This window comes from Piliocolobus tephrosceles, chromosome 1, assembly GCF_002776525.5.
Source record: "Piliocolobus tephrosceles isolate RC106 chromosome 1, ASM277652v3, whole genome shotgun sequence".
Classification (NCBI taxonomy): Eukaryota; Metazoa; Chordata; class Mammalia; order Primates; family Cercopithecidae; genus Piliocolobus; species Piliocolobus tephrosceles.
Genome location: NC_045434.1, coordinates 212,529,002 through 212,546,742, shown reverse-complemented (window position 1 = coordinate 212,546,742; position 17,741 = coordinate 212,529,002). Strand labels below are relative to the sequence as shown.

Here is a 17,741-nt window from a genome sequence, read left to right as displayed (position 1 = left end):
CCGCCCCCGCCAGCAGAGTCCCTGCTTCCACACTGAGGCCATGGCCGGGCAGAAGCAGGGGCACTGAGTTCTTGACGTTTCCCCGTGCAGCCTCCCCACTGCCCAGCCAGGTGGGGCCACAGGCCCCATGCTCTGATTCCTCCTCAAGGCTTGAGGCACAAGGCCTTGTTGTGCTGAGGATGCAGCCAGAGAGGCTGCTGTGTCATCCTCCTTCTCTTTTCTGGGAAGCAGGAGTGGAGATGGTCATTGCTAAGTGGGGAGACACAGGGCCTGGCCTGGCCCCAGGCCTGCCCGCCACCCTTCCTGGAGATGTGGAAAGGCCTGTTTGCAAGTAGCAGGCTGGCAGGCAGTCCAGGGAGAGCCCCTGACCTTGCGGGTTCTCTGGCTCCACCCGCACTGCTTTGAAGACTCCCACCGAGGTGAGGAAGCATCTTCCATGCAGTTCCGCATTTTCGAATTTTCTTTAATGGCTCCCACATGAGTTTGCTGTGGTTTGTCGTGGTTGAAGGTTCAGGGAAGGTCAGCTCGTCTCCTCAAGATCAGCGCCTCCTCCCGGGTGCCTCCTTCCTGCAGTCCACTCCAGCTGGGCTCTGCGGGGAGCTACTCCACAGGAGACTGATACCCCCGCCACCAGGGCTGGCTGGCCTGCCTGCCTACCTGCCCTCCCTCCCTCCCTTCCTTCCATGTTGGGGAAGGGTCGTTCCAGACCCTATTCCCCACGCCCTCCAGAAGGTCTGGTCATATGAGGACCACAGGCTGTCGGAGTTCAGGGGGGATAGGGGACCAAGGGCGTCTGATCACCTAGATGAGTCTCAGGCGTCCTTCCCCAGTTGACAAGGACAAAGGCTCCACGTTGTGTTTGGCTGTGCTTTTTCGTAAGAACTGCTTAGTGTAGAGGAAAACACACCCACAACCTATGATGGCCACCCCACCCGTGACATTCTAGAAGCCATGTCCTGGAGAATGGTCTCCACAAACTGCTTGCAGGGCCAGCCACAGGAGCCGTGACAGCTCTCAGTGAGGACAATGCAGAAGCCAGGGCGTTCTCTGATACGGAACGTTTTTCTTTGACCTCACTGTTCCGCAGCTCATTCATTCAGCCCGTGAACTGGGCACAGCGCCACACTCTTGATGCTTGAATTGGGTTGAAATCTCTCAGGGAACGGCGAGACAGTCGTGGGTTGGGGCTCTGGGGCTGTGCATGTTCACGTTGGCCACCAGGTAGCCGTTTCTCACAGAAATGTGGAAGCTGGTGCACCGTCTCTTCCAGTTCCTCAGCCTTCTGCTCCCAGAAATAGCTCCTGATTGACTTCCTGATTTCTTTGCTGCTCATTCAGCATTGCACTCTCTCATTCAAAGAAACTATTTAAATGAATGAGCGCCTAAGCTTCCCGGGGATGGGCATAACAGCCAGAGGCCCCAGGCCACAGGACAGGGGCCCACCCCCTTGGTGGATTTCAGCAGGCACCTGGGTTTGTGGCTGGAGCTGGGCGCAAAGCTGGCAGCCCCCAGTCAAGAGTGTGGAGGTTGAGGAGAACTCCCTGGTCCTGGTAGTGACCAGCTGGAATGGGGGCTGGGCATTTTTTCACGGCACGAAGCCCACGTCTGTTTCTGTGGCCGTGCATTCTTGGTCTCTGCCCAGCCTTTGGAAAGCAGTTAGACCGGGCCCTATGCGCCATCAGTTTCCTCCTGCGAGATCAAGGAGGCGTGACCTGTTTATGTATTTGAGGCCCCGGAGAATAGACCCATTCACAGGATGCCTGGGTGACTCTGGTCCTATTTTCAGCTCATAACGCATCACTGCAGCCATTCACTGTCACTTCTGTAGCCCATCTTGGTGGATCCCATGACCCGTCCCTAACTGGTTTATTCAGTGGGATCCAGAGATGGCCAGGCTGTGGCAAGTCCTGCACCCCACACAGCTGCATTCACGGGGGATGGATTGCGCCAGATGGAGGCCTCATCCCTTTAGAGTCCGTGGCTCTCAGACCTTGGACCCCTAACTCTCACCTCTCCAAGCCCATTTCCCCATCTGTAGGTTGGGGTCATAGTCCCCACCAGGCACACGACTGGTACCCCACAGGCCATAACTGAGGCTGGGGCTGCAGTGTCAGCCACTCAAGGTGCTGGATGGAGCTGGGGGTTCATGTGGGCCTCTGCAGTTTAGAAACGTTTTTCTTCTTTTCTTTTTTTGGAGATGGAGTCTCATTCTGTCGCCCAGGCTGTAGTGCAGTGGCACGATCTCAGCTCACTGCAACCTATGCCTCCCAGGTTCAAGCAATCCTCCTACCTCAAACTCCCAAGTAGCTGGGACTACAGGCTTATACCACCATACCCGGCTAATGTTTGTATTTTTAGTAGAGATGAGGTTTTGCCACGTTGGCCGGGCTGGTCTCAAACTCCTGACCTTAGGTGATTGCCCACCTCGGCCTCCCAAAGTGCTGGAATTACAGGCATGAGCCACCGCACCCATCCTAGAAACACCGAGGGGGTGGGCACCTGTCCTGTGGCCTGGGGCCTCTGGCTGCTATGCCCATCCCCGGGAAGCTTAGGTGCTCATTCATTTAAATAGGTTGATTCGAAACGCATTACACCAAGAGGGTAGCGACAGACCTCCCTTTCAGCCCTCACTGCTGCAGCCTGGCAGAGCTCTTGGGCCACATTCAGTGACTCTTGGAGCTTTCTCAAGTGCCTTCCAGCCACCAAGGAGAACCCCTCCACCTTCCAGTGGGGGCTGAGCCACATCCTCCCGGGAGGGAGCTCAGGGCAGCCCAGGCCCCTTGGCCCCAATGAAGGCCAGATGCAGGCGTGCTCCCAAGCAGAGAAGAGAACACACCTCCAAATTCCCCACTCCCCTGTGCAGAAGACGCACTCCCGACAGCCAAGCCAGGCCAGGCCAAGGGCTGCGATAAGCACTTCTGGCCTTCAGGATCTTGGCTGCATGGGGCTTTGGGGAGAATCTGGTCTGGATTCCGTGTCTTACAGATGAGGAAACAAGTCCAGGCAGACGGAGGAATCTGCTCCAGGTCAGGGTCTGGAGTCACCAGGCTTGTACTTCACCCAAGAGAAACCCAACACTGTGAACCACTGGGTGGGGGAACCCAGTCCCGCCCCATCCACGAGGGATCCGTGGGCTCCTTGACCTTAAAGGACCCGAGGTTATTTCGTTCCTCCTTTCGTCTCCAAGCGGAGCTCCTCTTAATCATCCTAAGCTGGCCATGAAAGGCCCCTTTCAAAATTCTCCATTAAAAACACTGAACGTTTCAGTTCCTTGTCAGCAGCTGTGGCTGTGACCGTCCATGGAGGATGAAGAGCAGTGAGTGGTCCCTCTTCTTTTGTTTGTTTGTTTTTTTTTTCAGTTTGGGTTTTTGTTGTTGTTGTTATTGGTGGTGGTGGTGGTGGTGGTCTTTCTGAGACGGAGTCTTGCTCTGTCACCTAGACTGGAGTACAGTGGTGTGATCTCGGGTCACTGCAACCTCCACCTCCCAGGTTCAAGCGATTCCCCTGCCTCAGCCTCCTGAGTAGCTGGGATTACAGGCCCGGGCCACCATGCCTCGCTCATTTTTGTATACTAATTTTAGTAGAGATGAGGTTTCACCATGTTGGCCAGGCTGGTCTCAAACTCCTGACCTCAGGTAATCCGTTCACCTTGGCTTCCCAAAGTGCTAGGATTACAGGCGTGAGTGACCACACCCGGCCTCTTTTCATTTTTGAGACAAGGTCTCTGTTGCCCAGGCTGGAATACAGTGGTGCGATCACAGCTTACTGCAGCCTTGACCTCCTGGGCTCAACTGATCCTCTCGCCTCAGTCTCCCAAGTCCTGGCTAATTTTTATTTTCTGTAGCAATGAGGTCTCCCTATGTTGTTCAGGCTGGTCTCAAACTCCTGGGCTCAAGCAGTCTTCTGTCCTTCACCTCCCAAAGTGCTGGGATTACAGGTATGAGCCACTGTGCCTGACCTGGTCCCTCTTCTTTTAAAGCTTGGGGTTTAGTAAATGCATTATCAAGCCTAAGGTTCATTCTTTTATTTTGTAACAGCTTTACTGAGCTATAAATCACATACCGTACAATTCACCCATTAAAGTATCCAGTTCAGTGGCCTCTCGTGTGGTGAGACCTGGGAAACAATTTTAGAACATTTTCATCACCCTAAAAAGAAAGCCCGTGCCGATAAGCAGCCTCTCTCCATTCTGCCGTGCCCCACCCATAGTGTTCGGTCTTCAGTAATTGATTTTCATATTTTTGAGACACATTGGTGAATATTGAAGAACTTTAATCCACTTTTTACTGGTAGGATGGAGTTTTGTGGGTTCTTTTAGTTTTGGGGGCTGACTTTATTTTGCTCACAAAGGAGTCTCAAAGTCAAGGGGAGACCGTGGATGAAGCCTCAGATCCATTGGTTTCAGGGCTTTCCATCTGCGGAACAGCAGGGGTGGTCCCATGAAGGTCCAGGTGTGCTTACTCGTACCTGGTTTTAGGAAAGAGAGCAGAGAGGAGTCTGCTCTGGTGAAGCCGGTGAGCAGGGCCGTGCAGGCTTCCAAGCTCAGGAGCCTTGGAAGGCATGAGTTTCAGACTCCCAAGATCTGAAGCTGACGGCTCATCTGAGATGCAACTGAATGAACACAGCCTCCTTTGTAGGAAGGCAAGTCTGGGCGCTCTGGGAACGCAGGACGGAGGTGCCCAGGAGGCTGCAGCTGCAAGCGCTGTCTAACCCTGGCACTTGAGGCAGCTCTGCCCAAGTTCCCCTGGCTGTGAGAGGGCCCCATGTGCCTGGGGCAGCTCTGGGGGATCAGCTGAAGCTGGGCTGGCATTTCCAGTTTCCTGAGGCCTGAGCTTGGCCTGGACCCTCGGCCTCACTGTCAGACAGAAACACGGACACCCGGGGTTTCTCTGGCTCCGTGTGGCACAGAAATGACGCCTTCAGGCCATGGGGCCAGCCAGGCCTGTCACATGTGATTCCGCACAGGGTTTGCCATGTCTTCATTTGCAGCACGGTTAGTGGCTAAGGGCATGGACACTGGGCCCAGGCTGCCTGGATTCAGATCCCAGCCCTTAACCCTTGGCACACTGGGTGTCCTCTCTGTGCCTGTGTGTCCTCAGTTCTTTTTTCTTTTTTTGGACAGAGTCTCGCTCTATCACCCAGTTTAGAGTGCGGTGGTGCGATCTCAGCCCACTGCAACCTCTGCCTCCAGGTTCAAGCAATTCTCCTGTCTTAGCCTCCTGAGCAGCTGGGGTTACAGGCACATACCACCATGCCCAACTAATTTTTATATTTTCAGTAGAGACGGGGCTTCACCATATTGGCCAGGCTGGTCTCGAACTCCTGGCCTCAAGTGATCCACCCACCTCGGCCTCCCAAAGTGCTGGGGTTGCAGGCATGAGCTACCATGCCCAGCTGGTCTTCAGCTTTAAAATAGAGGTGAGAACGGTATCTGAGAGCAGCTGGTAACAGAAAATGATTCCCTTCCTGAAGCCTGCGTGGGGTGCAGTGCTGGGGCTGCGTGCAGGGAAGAGCTGGCTCCCATGTGCTCTGACCGACAGGCTCCAATGGCAGCTGCTGGCCTGGACAGGCAGAGTCACCAGTGGGGAAGAGCAGGGATGGCCTGGGTTCGAAACCTAGCTCCATCTCCTGCCAGCAGGGCGACCCCTGGCAAGTCATTTAGACTCTGTCCCTCAGTTTCCTCATCTGCAAAATGGGGATGAAGGTAATGGTGTCTGTGACTATTAAGCCATTCATAAGAAACCACTGTGAGGATTAAATGAGTGTTAGCAGAGGGCTCGCCCAGGTGCCCAGCCCAGGGTGGGCTCCTGTTGGTAGCTATTCACATGCTAAATTTAAAATGAAAATCAAAGCATTGCATTTTTAATTGTTTCTTTACTGAACACTAATCAGTGATAATATTGCTGCCATGGTTAGCGTTGTTTGCTGAACACCCACCCAAGCTGCGCTGACCTGCAGTTTCTCTGTCTCCCTAGCCGAGCCGCTGCCGCTCATGGATTTGTGCCGCCGCTCGGTGCGCCTGGCCCTGGGGAAGGAGCGCCTGGGGGAGATCCACACGCTGCCGCTGCCAGCTTCCCTCAAGGCCTACCTCCTCTACCAGTGATGTTCACCATCGGACCACAGCACGACAGCCACCTGGTGCCACCTCACTGAGCCACCCGCCGCTGGCGCCGCCGCACCCTGCGCCTTGGACCGGCATCCACAGCCATGGACAGAGGTCCCTGGTCTTCCCTCATCCTCCGTGGCTGCCTCCACGGGACAAGGACCGATTCCAACACAGGCTCCTCTTTCCCCCTTCCCGACATCAGCAGAAGGCAGCGTCCCTGCATGCCGTCCATATACAACCCCTCTTTGAGAAAAGACACAGAGAATAAACTCCTACGAAAGCCCTACGTTGAGCTCCAATCTGCTCTCGGGGTGGGACGGGTGCTCCCCACATCTCTGGGAGAAGGCTGCAGCCACCTGGGGTCCCAGGGTGGTGGGGGTGGCAGGTGGTGCCACAGCTCTGAGAGCAGATACCAGGGGTACTAAGAGGTGCTTAGACAAGGGCTGGTGCCCCGCCATGGGTGCCCAGTCCAGTAGGGCCATGCCATGACAGATAAAGCTCAGGACGTCAGAAACTCACCATGGACACCAAAGCAGAACCCAAGAACCGTCCGCAGGCAAATAAGCACCCAGCATCCCTCCCGGCTGTCGGTGCCCCATACCCTGTATTTATTCTTTTAACAATAACAAAAGCCATTTATTTATTCCATCTAGAAAGGAAACCTTGTTTCAGTCCCCTCTCTCTGACTGTTCTGTTACTTTTCTCCCACCTGTGCCCTCCCTGGGATGTGTGTGCCTTGCCCGCCGCCCTCCCTGGGCACATGTGCACACGTGCCCAGGCACAAGTGTGTCTTTGGGTCCCTTGCCCTGCAGTTTCCAGAGGGCTCTGCTCCAAGTTCCCTAGCGGGCCCTTCAGGGAGAAAGAGCCTCACGTGCAATCTGGGTGTCTTCGGGGGCCCATCTGGAAGGGCTGCAGCAATTCCCCTGTGTCTCCAGGTAGCCAGTTAACTCTTGGGCTCAGGCATCCTTGCACATGGTTGCATTTCTTTAGTCTTCTGTGGGTCTTTTGGTGTGAGTTTGATTTTGCTTTCGCTTTTCTAGCTGGGTTTTCCCAAGTACATCCTCAGAAGCTCTGGGTGTGCCAGAGGACCCCCGGAACTAAGAAGGGAGGGCGAGCGGGTCTCCATTCCCTGAGAAGCCAGGGGCAGAGTCAAGCCTCACAGAAGCCAGCGCGGGTCTCTGCTCAGCACCCCAGCTGGGGCTCCGGGTCCAGGGAAACAGCCCCAGTTCATCCCAACCCCTCTCAGAGCCTCAAGAGGGGTGGCTCAGCTGCCGGCAAGAGAGGGGTGCCCTGTCCCTGGTAACCCCTCCACGTTGCATACCCCAGCACCTGCCACCGCCTTTGCCATTTCTTTGAGCTTGAAGTTAACTCTCTTAAGAGTCTCACTTTGGTTCATTTCTGCACAGGTACAATAGATGACTTTATTTGTTTAAAATGTCTAATATATATACATACATATATATATATTTGTCTGTAAGAATTATGTTTTAAACAGCTGCTGTAGATTACCTTTTTTAAAGTAAATCTTCCAGTGGAGTATGTTTTTTAAAGCACAAAATTGGTGCCAAGACTGGGTGAGAAAAGTACATTACCCCCTTATTAGTCTGAGGTTTTTGTTGTTGTTTTTTTTTTTCCGGGGCAGGGGACCTTATCTGTAAGACTTTTAAAGATTTTCCTCCCTCCTGTTTCAGGTGGGTCACATTCTGGTGAATGTTTCCCTTGTACAGATACCAGCTTATGGCCTTGACTCAGCCGTCCCCACGGATGCTGGGTGACCCTCTAGCTCTCTCTGCATCTCCCACCCCCCGATGCCCTGGGACCCTCGACCCCACCCTTCTTTCCTACCAGCCCAGAGCCTTGTGGCTTGTACAGTTTTGAAACTCCCGTTCTATTTTATGATGGTTGATAATAGTAACCTAATAAAGGAACGTTTGTTAAAATATCAAACCATTTTTGAGTTCCTTGTGTGTGCCTCGGGGGAGGGGAAGAGACACAGCTGACCCCTCCTGGGTCCAGCCAGCTCCACGGCCCACAGTTTTCAGCAGATGATGGGCCGACTCCCTACCACCCCTTGGCAGAGGATGAGATGCCAGGTGAAGCCCCAGAGAAAGAGAAGGAGAGTCCTGGAGGGAGGACCCCAGAACAGCCTCATCCCCATTTCAGAAGTTCCTCAGCCTGGCAGCCCAAGCTGTGGAAACTTGCTGAGCCTAACAGAAAGTGATTCTATGCCTTTGTGAGCACAGCAGGTTGGTTTGTGGGGTTGTAGAACTTGAGTTGACCGTGGGCTTTTTAGGAGCAGAGTGTGAGCCATTGTGGGCGTCCTCCCATTGTGGGAGTCCAGGGTCTAGGGGAAGGAGCCGGTCCTTCATTCATCTTTGTGTCCCCTGAGGCCGAGTGCACGGTGAGGTTTGCTGAACAGTTGCAGAGTGAACTTGTTTTGCTAGGCGCGTGGGCAGAGAAAGGACAGGAAACTCTGGCTTATTTAGGGGATCAATGGGTGATAAAATGACAGTCAACAAATTTACTAAGATGTGATCTCATGTCACAGCTAGTTTCCAAAGAATTAGCAAGAGCGCATTCAGCTTGCGGTGGGGAGGCTTCATTCTCAAGGCGTGCTGGGTCCTGATAGTGCCGTGAAAAGTGCCTGACCTGAGAGCCTAAGATCCCTGGGCCCAAAGACCCATGTTCCTTACTCTAAGAGCCTCCTGACCAGCTGTCCTCAGACCACACACATCAGCAGCATCTGGGAGGCGGTTGAGAAAATGCAGATTCCAGGGTCCCACCTGTGATGTACCAAGTCAACACTTCTAGGGCCAGGCCCAGGAATATGCATTTCCTGAACTCCCTAGGTGACCGTGCCTAAGAGAGTTTGGACACTACTATTTGTGACAGTGTCAGCTGTTTTGCAGAGTTGCTGGGTAGAGGGAAATTATTCCATGGTGTCGGTGGGTTGGCCCAATGAGGAGCGTATGCACTCCTGAGTCAGACCTGGATTCAAATAACTGGCTTTGTGGCCTTGGATGAGCCTCCGGAAAACAGCAGTTGCTGTAGTGTTGTAGCACTGTAGTGTAGCACCTGTCTCACAGGAGGATAGCAAGGGTAAGATGAGGCTCTCTGAACAGGACCTGGTGTCTTAGCAAGTGTGCAAACGAATGCTTTGAAAGCTCCTGCATTTCTGGAAAATGGCAGTTTCTGGGTTGCGACTTTGTCTTTAAGAATGGACCAGATGTCTGGGCATGGTGGCTCATGCCTGTAATCCCAGCACTTTTGGGAGGCCAAGGCGGGCGGATCATGAGGTCAAGAGACGGAGACCATCCTGGCCAACATGGTGAAACCCAGTCTCTACTAAAAATGCAAAAATTAGCTAGGCGTGGTGGCGCGTGCCTGTAGTCCCAGCTGCTCAGGAGGCTAAGGCAGGAAAATGACATGAACCCGGGAAGCGGAGGCTCCAGTGAGCCGAGATCACACCACTGCACTCCAGCCTGGGCGACACAGTGAGACTCTGTCCCCCTCCAAAAAAAGAATGGACCAGACATTCCTAAACCAACTTCCTGATAATGATCTTCCTTCCCAGGTAAAGTCTCCAAAGGTCAAGGTAGGTATTGGGAAGAGGGACCCCTAGATGCGTTTCCCAGATGCGGTTGGAGGAAAGGGTGGTCTAAAGTGATTTTCAGGTTGGAGTTCACGTCTGGGTTGCAGTTGGAACTCCGCTTCCTTTGAAGGGGGCGGCAGGGGAGGAGTGGGGTTGGGGTCAGGCACTGGGGGCGGGGGAGGCACAGGGAAAATCAGGGCCCTTGTGCTGCCAGGAGACTTCTTGGGGAGCAGGGTTTTGTGCCGAAGGGAGTGGGATTAATAAAACCATCTGTGCAGACTTGGCCCATGTGGTTGTAATTAATCCCCTGCCTTCAAGCAGGTAGCAGACTCTCAGGGCTTGGCCATAGATGGGAAGAGTCCTCCGGTCCCCACCCTTCAGCACGCAGCTTCCCTCCCGCCTTCTCCACTCCTCAACGAGATGAGGAATGTGGAATTTACTGAACCATAAACTATGCCGGGGGAGCTGGGGAGGGGGCCGAAGACAGAGCAATTAGTTCATGCTCCAGTCCAGACACCCAAACATGGTTGGATTCCAGCTGCAAGGAATATTTGAAATAAATGAGCTGCCCAGGGCCAGGAGTTTGCTGTGTTTTCTGTACGGGGCCATGGCAACCAGGGAGGAAATCGTGAGCTAGGGACTGGGCTCTAGAGTCAACAAATGATGTCCTGGCCCAGCAAATGCAGAGGAAGCCGCTCATGGCTCTCCTCGGGTTTCTCAGGATTCAGCTGCTGGCAGGCAGGACTCGGGCTGACCATCTCCCTGGTGCACTCAGACCGTGGTGTTCTCTCCTGGGTTCTGATTGGTTTTTTTTGTCTACAAAGTTTTCTGGTAAGAAAAGAGAGAAGTAACTCTTCTCTGGAACCTTTCTTCCTGGGCCAGAGAACAGCTGCTACTGTTGCTGCCGGGCTGATAATGATTTTCCTGGGTTGAGGAATATGCTCCGTGGAAAAGCTCAGGCTGAGGGCAGCTAGCTAGACAGAGGTGGCACTGACCTTGTGCAGGGTTGTCTTCCCACCCTACCCCAACTGCAGCCTCTACTGGGTCTGCTTTGTAGGCAGGAAAGGCCAAGGTCTCCTCCAGCTCCCTTTCCCGGTGGCATTTGGAGGTGAGCCTTAGAGCTGTCCCCAAGGATGTGTCTTACAAATGCATGTGAGTACCAGGACCCAGTTGGGGATTTCACTCTGAAGTTCACAGATGCTCCCTGCATCTGAATCACCTGGGGGAACCTGGGTGGGCGGGGAAGCAAAATCCTGGTAAGCTTGATATGCAATAGGACGGGCCTAAGAATAGGCATCTTTGAACACCCATCGATGACTCAGATAACGTTGCTCTGAAGGTTTCTGGGGTCCCAGCGTTGCACGCAGAGTTGCATCCATGCAGAGTTGCATGCAGAGCTGCACCTATGCAGCCCTCTCTGCTGTATCCTCACGGTCCTTCAGAGTCCTGCCAGGGGCTGAGACCCACAGAAGCTTGAAGACCACGGGTGTAGAAGATTCTGTTCGAGTGGCCCTCCCAGCTCTCTCTGCTCTGTGCCTCAGAGCACAGGCACTCCGAGAGCTACCGATCAATGCATCAATGCCAGGCACAAAAACTTCTCACCCAGGCACAAAAGTGCTCGTCTTAGGAATGAACAAAGTAGGTCCAAGGGAGAAATACTGGAGTCCAGGCAGGGAAACCTTGAGCTCTATCCTTTAGCCTCAGTTTCCCCAAGGAAATTAGACTCTGGAAAGCTGAACCAGGAGCTTGGAGACAACATTCGGGTCTACAAGCCACGGCCCACACAAGACCCTTCCAGCAGGGCCATCCCCACGGGAACTGCTCAAGGGTATTTCCCACAACCTCAGCACAGCGTGTACGGACAAGGGCCTCGTCAGCCCAGGTGTGTGCCTCTCAGAGTATGTCTTCCTCTCCCTTTACAGCCTAAGAAGCAAACATTTTAATCCTGGGCCCTACCTTTCAAAAGACGTTCAGCTTTGCCGATGATTTCTGTTAAGCAAAGTGGGGCGGCCAGGGTTTCTGATGCCTACAGGTGGAATCAACTCCAGTGGAAAAGGAACCTCACCGTCCAGGCTGGCCATGTGTGGAGACTGAGTGACTGGGGAGAAGGGGCCTGGCTTCAGGACTGACGCCCGGCTTCCTCCTTCCTGTCCAGGATGCTAACTTTAAAGCCTGGAGCCTTGGCGTCTCCATCTGTGAAATGGGAGCAGTACTTTCCTCCCAGCAGGGCCACTGAGACCCATATGCTTAGGGCTGGGCACATCAGGGCCTGAGCCCAGGGTATGCCTATCTCACCCTTTGATTTGTAATTAAGGTGAAATTCACATAATATCAAATTCACTGTTTTGAAGTGTACACATCAGTGTGGCGTGTAGTACATTCGCAATGTTGCGCAACTGTCACCTCTATCTAGTTCAAAACATTATCATCACCCTCAATGGGTACCTCACACCCATTAGGCAGCCACTCCCCATTCCGCTCCCCAGCCCCTGGCAACCACTAATCTACTTTCTGTCTCGATATGCCTATTCTGGACATCTCTTATCAATGGTATCAAACAATAGGTGACCCTCTGGGTCTATTGTCTTTCATTTCCAATTAGCTTTTTAAGGAGCTGCTCCCTGGCCCCTCCCCCGTGACTTCCCTGTGTCTTGTTTCCTTATTTCATCAAATGGGAGAACGTTTCCTCTTCTTAGGGTTGTGAGAATTCAGCCAGCCATGTATGCAAAGTGCTTAGAACGCTGGTCACTGGTCACAGGAAGTAATCAATAAAAATAGCTAGCATAATTACTCCTCCATCCCCAGGGCACCCAGAGACCCTTGTGTATGCTCCTAAACTCACTGAAGTCGCCTAGTCCATGGATGACCCTTTCCTAGAGGGCACCTTGCAGGAAAATTGCCTGGGCCCAGGGGCCTCAGTTTATCAGATTCGGTTTTCTGAAAACCAGTCTGGTCACCAGAGCTAGCAGAGTTGGGTGGTTAAGAGCTCTGTGGCCTCGTGCGGCTCCTCTGATCCCTAGTTTCCAAACGATATTCATTTCCTGGGGCTGCTATAACCAAGTACCACACACTGGGTGACTTAAAACAATGCACATTTATTCTCTCCCCACTATGGAGGCCATAAGTCCAAAATCAAGGTGTGGGCAGGGCTGCACTCCCTCCAGAAGTTCTAGCAGAAGATCCGGCTCATGGCCAGGCGCAGTGGCTCACATCTGTAATCCCAGCACTTTGGGAGGCCGAGCTGGGTGGACCACTTGAGGCCGGGAGCTCGAGACCAGCCTGGCCAACATGGCAAAACCCCATCTCTATTAAAAATACAAAAACTTAACTGAAAATACAAAAAATTAGCTGAGTGTGGTGGTGTGCGTGCACACACCGGTGTAATCTCAGCCACTCAGGAGGCTGAGGCACAAGAATCACTTGAACCTGGGAGGCAGAGGTTTCAATGAGCTGAGATTGTGCCAGTACCCCTCAGCCTGGGCAACAGAGTGAGATTGTGTCTCAAAATAATAATAATAAACGTGATTTAAAAAGAAAAAAGAAGATCCGTCCTGGCCTCTTCCAGTTTCTGGTAGCTTTAGACTGTATGGCTTATGGCTTGTGGCTGCATGGCTCCAATCTCTGCCTCTATCTTCTCATGGCCTCCTCTCCTCTGTGCCTCTGTCTGTCTTGTAAGAACACTTGTCACTGGATTTAGGGCCCACCGAGATAATCTGGGATGATCTCATCTCAAGATCCTTCAATCAATGACATCTGCTAAAACCCTGTCTCCAAATAAGGTCACCTTCACAGTTTTCAGGATTAGGACAAGACATACCTGTGGGGTCCTAATTAGGGAAAAGGAGTCAGGCTGGCGGGACCAAGGGGAAGCAAAATGAGAAAGCAGATAAGCTGTAAATCTGTCTTTCTTTATGGTCCAGGACACAGCGCCCTCCTGCGCAAATAACTCTCAATCTTCTTGTGCCCAGCTATCACCAGACCCCCAACTGATAGGAAAATACAGGTTAGCTCACCGCAACCTTGGCATTTAAGTACTACACAAAGCTGTCTTCAGCACATGGCACAAGCACCATCCTGTAAAATCCCAGCAAGCCTTTGTCTCATTGCAATCAGCTCCTCTCTTGCTGATCTGCCCGTTGCACCCTTGCAACATATTGCCATATTTTCTCTAATAAATTTGCCTTTCTTTACCTACAATTGTCTTGGTAAATTCTTCTTCTTCTTCTTCTTTTTTTTTTTTTTGAGACAGAGTCTCACTTTTTCGCCCAGGCTGGATTGCAGCGGTGCTATCTTGGCTCACTGCAAGCTCCGCCTCCCAGGTTCACGCCATTCTCCTGCCTCAGCCTCCCGAGTAGCTGGGACTACAGGCGCCGCCACCACGCCCGGCTAATTTTTTGTATTTTTTAGTAGAGACGGGGTTTCACCGTGTTAGCCAGGATGGTCTGGATCTCCTGACCTCATGATCCACCCGCCTCGGACTCCCAAAGTGCTGGGATTACAGGCATGAGCCACCGCACCCGGCCCCAGTAAATTCTTCTTAACCTCACGCCACTGACTTGGGGAGCCAACATGCATCCCTCCACACACACCTTCAGAGCAAAGTGCATAATAGTACCCGCTCCTGGAGTGGTGGAAGACCGATGAAACCATGCAGGTAGAAAAGAGCCCAGCACCAGGCCGATGGTGGGTGCTGCCCAACAGGCAATGACTCCCATCCTTATTCGCGACATGCCACCTGCCTCCTGCCCTGGCCTCTTGCAGCCAGTCTCCTGAGACCAGATTTGCTCTAGAATTAATTGGTCGATGTTCTAAGAGATGAGTACCAAGGGCTTGCTTAGAAGCCACAGGCTCGGACCAGAAACTTGTTTGACAGAGGACTTGGACTCTCTCTTGATCTCTCCTTGACAGGCTACAATGAGTGGGTTCTGGGCCCTGCGAAGGGTGGGCATTGCCCAGGAGTCACTGGAAATAGGGGCTAAGCTCAAGACATCATTCCCCAAGTGCCAAGCGTCGCCTCTGCCCGTCTTTCACTGAGATAGACAGATGAAGCTTGCATCCCTGCAGCTTCTGCAGCCAGGCCTGCTCTAAATTCATCGTACAAGGAAATGGAATGTGAGCCCCAGGCTATTTAAAGAGCCAGGGAGACTGGGGGCTCGGTGGGGGCCCAGCCAAGCCAGGGTGCCTCGGATCGGCACAGGGCTCCTCTGTGCACATGGTTTGATTTACAGGAGGGCTGCGAGTGACTCCAACTTCAGACAGAGAACTATTTGAAGCAGCTGCCAGATGTTGTGTCTGAAATGGGTTTTTACAACTTGCTTACTGGTTAGCAGCCTGCCTCCCGCCAGAGTTCAGCTTGCCCCGGCGGGTTCAGGGTCCTGGCACTGGCCCACAGGCCTTTGCTCAGCAGCCTGATCCCTCCTGCTCAGCCCGAGTCTGTTCTGCCTCGAGTGCACTGGGGGTGGGTGCCTGGTTTCTGAAGCATCCCACCTTCCTGGGGTGGTGTTGGGACCCCGATTTCAGTACATCCTTCAGGCACCCTAAGAATGCTCTGGAATGTTCTGTCTGAGCTCACTGCAGGATCCTCTGGGAGAGGCAGAAATTTCACAAACAGCTTTCAATGAGGCACCCCTTGGAGCAGATCCTCCACAGCAGGACTGTCCTCAACCCCTTGAGCATGGCCTGGGAGGTGTGGCACGGACTGGCAGGTCCTGTTCTTCCATCCTGGTCCCTCCCACTCATTTCACTTTGGCTGATGCCAGCCTCTTTAATTGGACCATGGAAGGTCACAGGGGACCAGGGCTGGGACCCCAGTTCAGCTAGGGACTTCTGGAAGGATCCCAATCCTCTGGAAATCCCAGTGAACCAGGGAAGCTCCAGGCAGGCACCAGTGGAACCAACCTGTGGATGGAGGCCACCATGTCCAGGCCAGACCCACCCTGTCAGGGTCGGTGGGATTTCTCCGAGCGAGACTACGGGAGTTCACTTGGAGTTAGAGGGTGTTTCTCAGCCCCTCCCCACTCTGGGGAGACCTGTGGCAAGAGGCACATGACTCAGTGTTCACTTCCTGAGGCCACTTGGAATGGACGTCTCACAAGGTTTGCTCGGGAGCAAGGCGGGTAACCAGGGAAGCGGGTGGGGCGGGAGGTGGGGCGGGCGAGGCCCAGGACGGAGGAGGTTGTGTAATTAATCTTGTTGCATGTGAAACACACTTGTGTCCGTCCAGGAATCCTGCAAGCGCCAAAGTGGACAGAGTGTTCAGTCCCCTCCCGAAAGCGCCAGAAATGTTTTGTCCACTGGGAAGGAAAACATCCTCTGCTTATGCACTCAAATTTGGCTCTCCCTCGCAGGAGACACCTCGGAGGGCCCCGATCTGAGCAGCGGGCCGTGGCTGCAGGGCAGGGGGTACGGGGCGTGCAGCCAGCCTCGACTGCCCTGCCTCCCTTTGGGACAAAAGCAGACCCCTCCAGCCTGTTTTTGGCAGCCCTAAGGAACTCTTTCTGCACCACCCAGCCCCAGCCCCTGCTCCCTCTTTTTGCTTCTAAATCCTTCTGAGAATCAGAAAGAGAGGAGATCATGAACAGGACATTCTCTCCCAAGAGCCCAGAAAGGGTGGTGGAACTTAGCAAGTTCCCGGGCTGGCCTGCTGCAGGGGTGAAGGCTGCAGGAGTGCACAGAAGTGCAGGCCAGGACCCAGGTGATCTGGGGTTTGGACTCAGAACACTAGCCGCCTCTGATCCCAGGACCCTGGACAAGTCACCACCTTAGGAAGCCTCAATTTCCTCTGCCTTCAAGTGGGAATAATGGGGAATAATGACACCTTCCAGCCAAGCCTGTGGTGTTGTGAAGATCAAACGAGGCCTGTGTGTGGGGCAATGCCTTGGGAGGCTTCAAAGCCCACACTCCCCAAGGGTTGTTTTTTTTTTTTTTTTGGACATAATTTCACTCTGTCGTCCAGGCTGGAGTGCAGTGGTGCAATCTCGGCTCACCGCAAACTCTGCCTCCTGGGTTCAAGTGATTCTCGTGCCTCATCCTCCTGAGTAGCTGGAATTACAGGCGCCCGTCACCACGCCCAGCTAGTATTTGTACTATTAGTAGAGATGGGGTTTTGCCATGTTAGCCAGGCTGGTCTCAGACTCTTGACCTCAAGCAGTCGGCCTGCCTTGGCCTCCCGAAGTGCTGGGATTACAGGTGTGAGCCACCGCACCTGGCCCCAAGGTCTTCTTAATCTAATAAAATGTGCTTATGGGAAAGAGAGAAAGATAAGCATCCCTAGGAATGTCTACGCCTTCTGGAGAAATCCCTCCTTCTGGCCCAGCGGCTTCTCCTCCTGGGTCTCCTGCAGCCGTCCCTGGACGCTGGGGGCCCTTCCGAGCAACCCCACCCCTAGCTTGCTGGATGAGCTGGGGATGCCATTTCCCCCGAGGGAAGCCCTGAGGCTGAGGCAGTAGCCCAGCCCAGACACTGCTTCAGAGGACAGCCCTTGAGGACGTCCTGGCCACTTAGGAGCCAGCAAGTGCCTTTCCCTTTCAGGGCCTAGCCCCCAAGTCCGAGAGGTCCTGTCAGGGTGGGGCATACAGGTGCTGCTGCAGACCCACAGTCTCCATTGTCCCATTTGGCAAATATATCATGACCCTTTTGTCCATGCTGGATACATGGGGACATCAAGATTCAGACTCAGGGCCAGGCGCGGTGGCTTATGCCTGTAATCCCAGTACTTTGGGAGGCCGAGGCGGGCGGATCACCTGAGACTGGGAGTTCAAGGCCAGCCTGACCAACATGGCAAAACCCTGTCTCTCCTAAAAATACAAAACAGCTGGGCGTGGTGGCGTGTGCCCGTGATCCCAGCTACTTGGGAGGCTGAGGCAAGAGAATCGCTTGAACCCAGGAGGCAGAGGTTGCAGTGAGCTGAGATACCATCACTGCACTCCAGCCTAGGCCACAGAGTGAGACTCCGTCTCAAAAATATATATATAAAATATAAATAAGTAAAAAATAAGATTCAGACTCGGAAAACCAGGATTCTGAGCAAGGAGTCCAGTGCGG

General features: G+C 53.5%; 1 protein-coding gene across 2 annotated transcripts in view; it reads left to right on the top strand.

The window, feature by feature from the left end:
- The window catches only part of SPSB1 (splA/ryanodine receptor domain and SOCS box containing 1), a 79,567-nt gene extending 73,175 nt beyond the window's left edge, over window positions 1-6,392 (top strand). For both annotated transcript variants that reach the window (XM_023215284.3, XM_023215283.3), the window contains exon 3: window positions 5,976-6,392. In XM_023215284.3, coding sequence (XP_023071052.1) covers window positions 5,976-6,103 — 128 coding nt within the window. In that variant the 3' untranslated portion in view covers window positions 6,104-6,392. The remainder of the gene's footprint in view (window positions 1-5,975) is intronic.
- The last annotated feature ends 11,349 nt before the right edge of the window (window positions 6,393-17,741 follow it).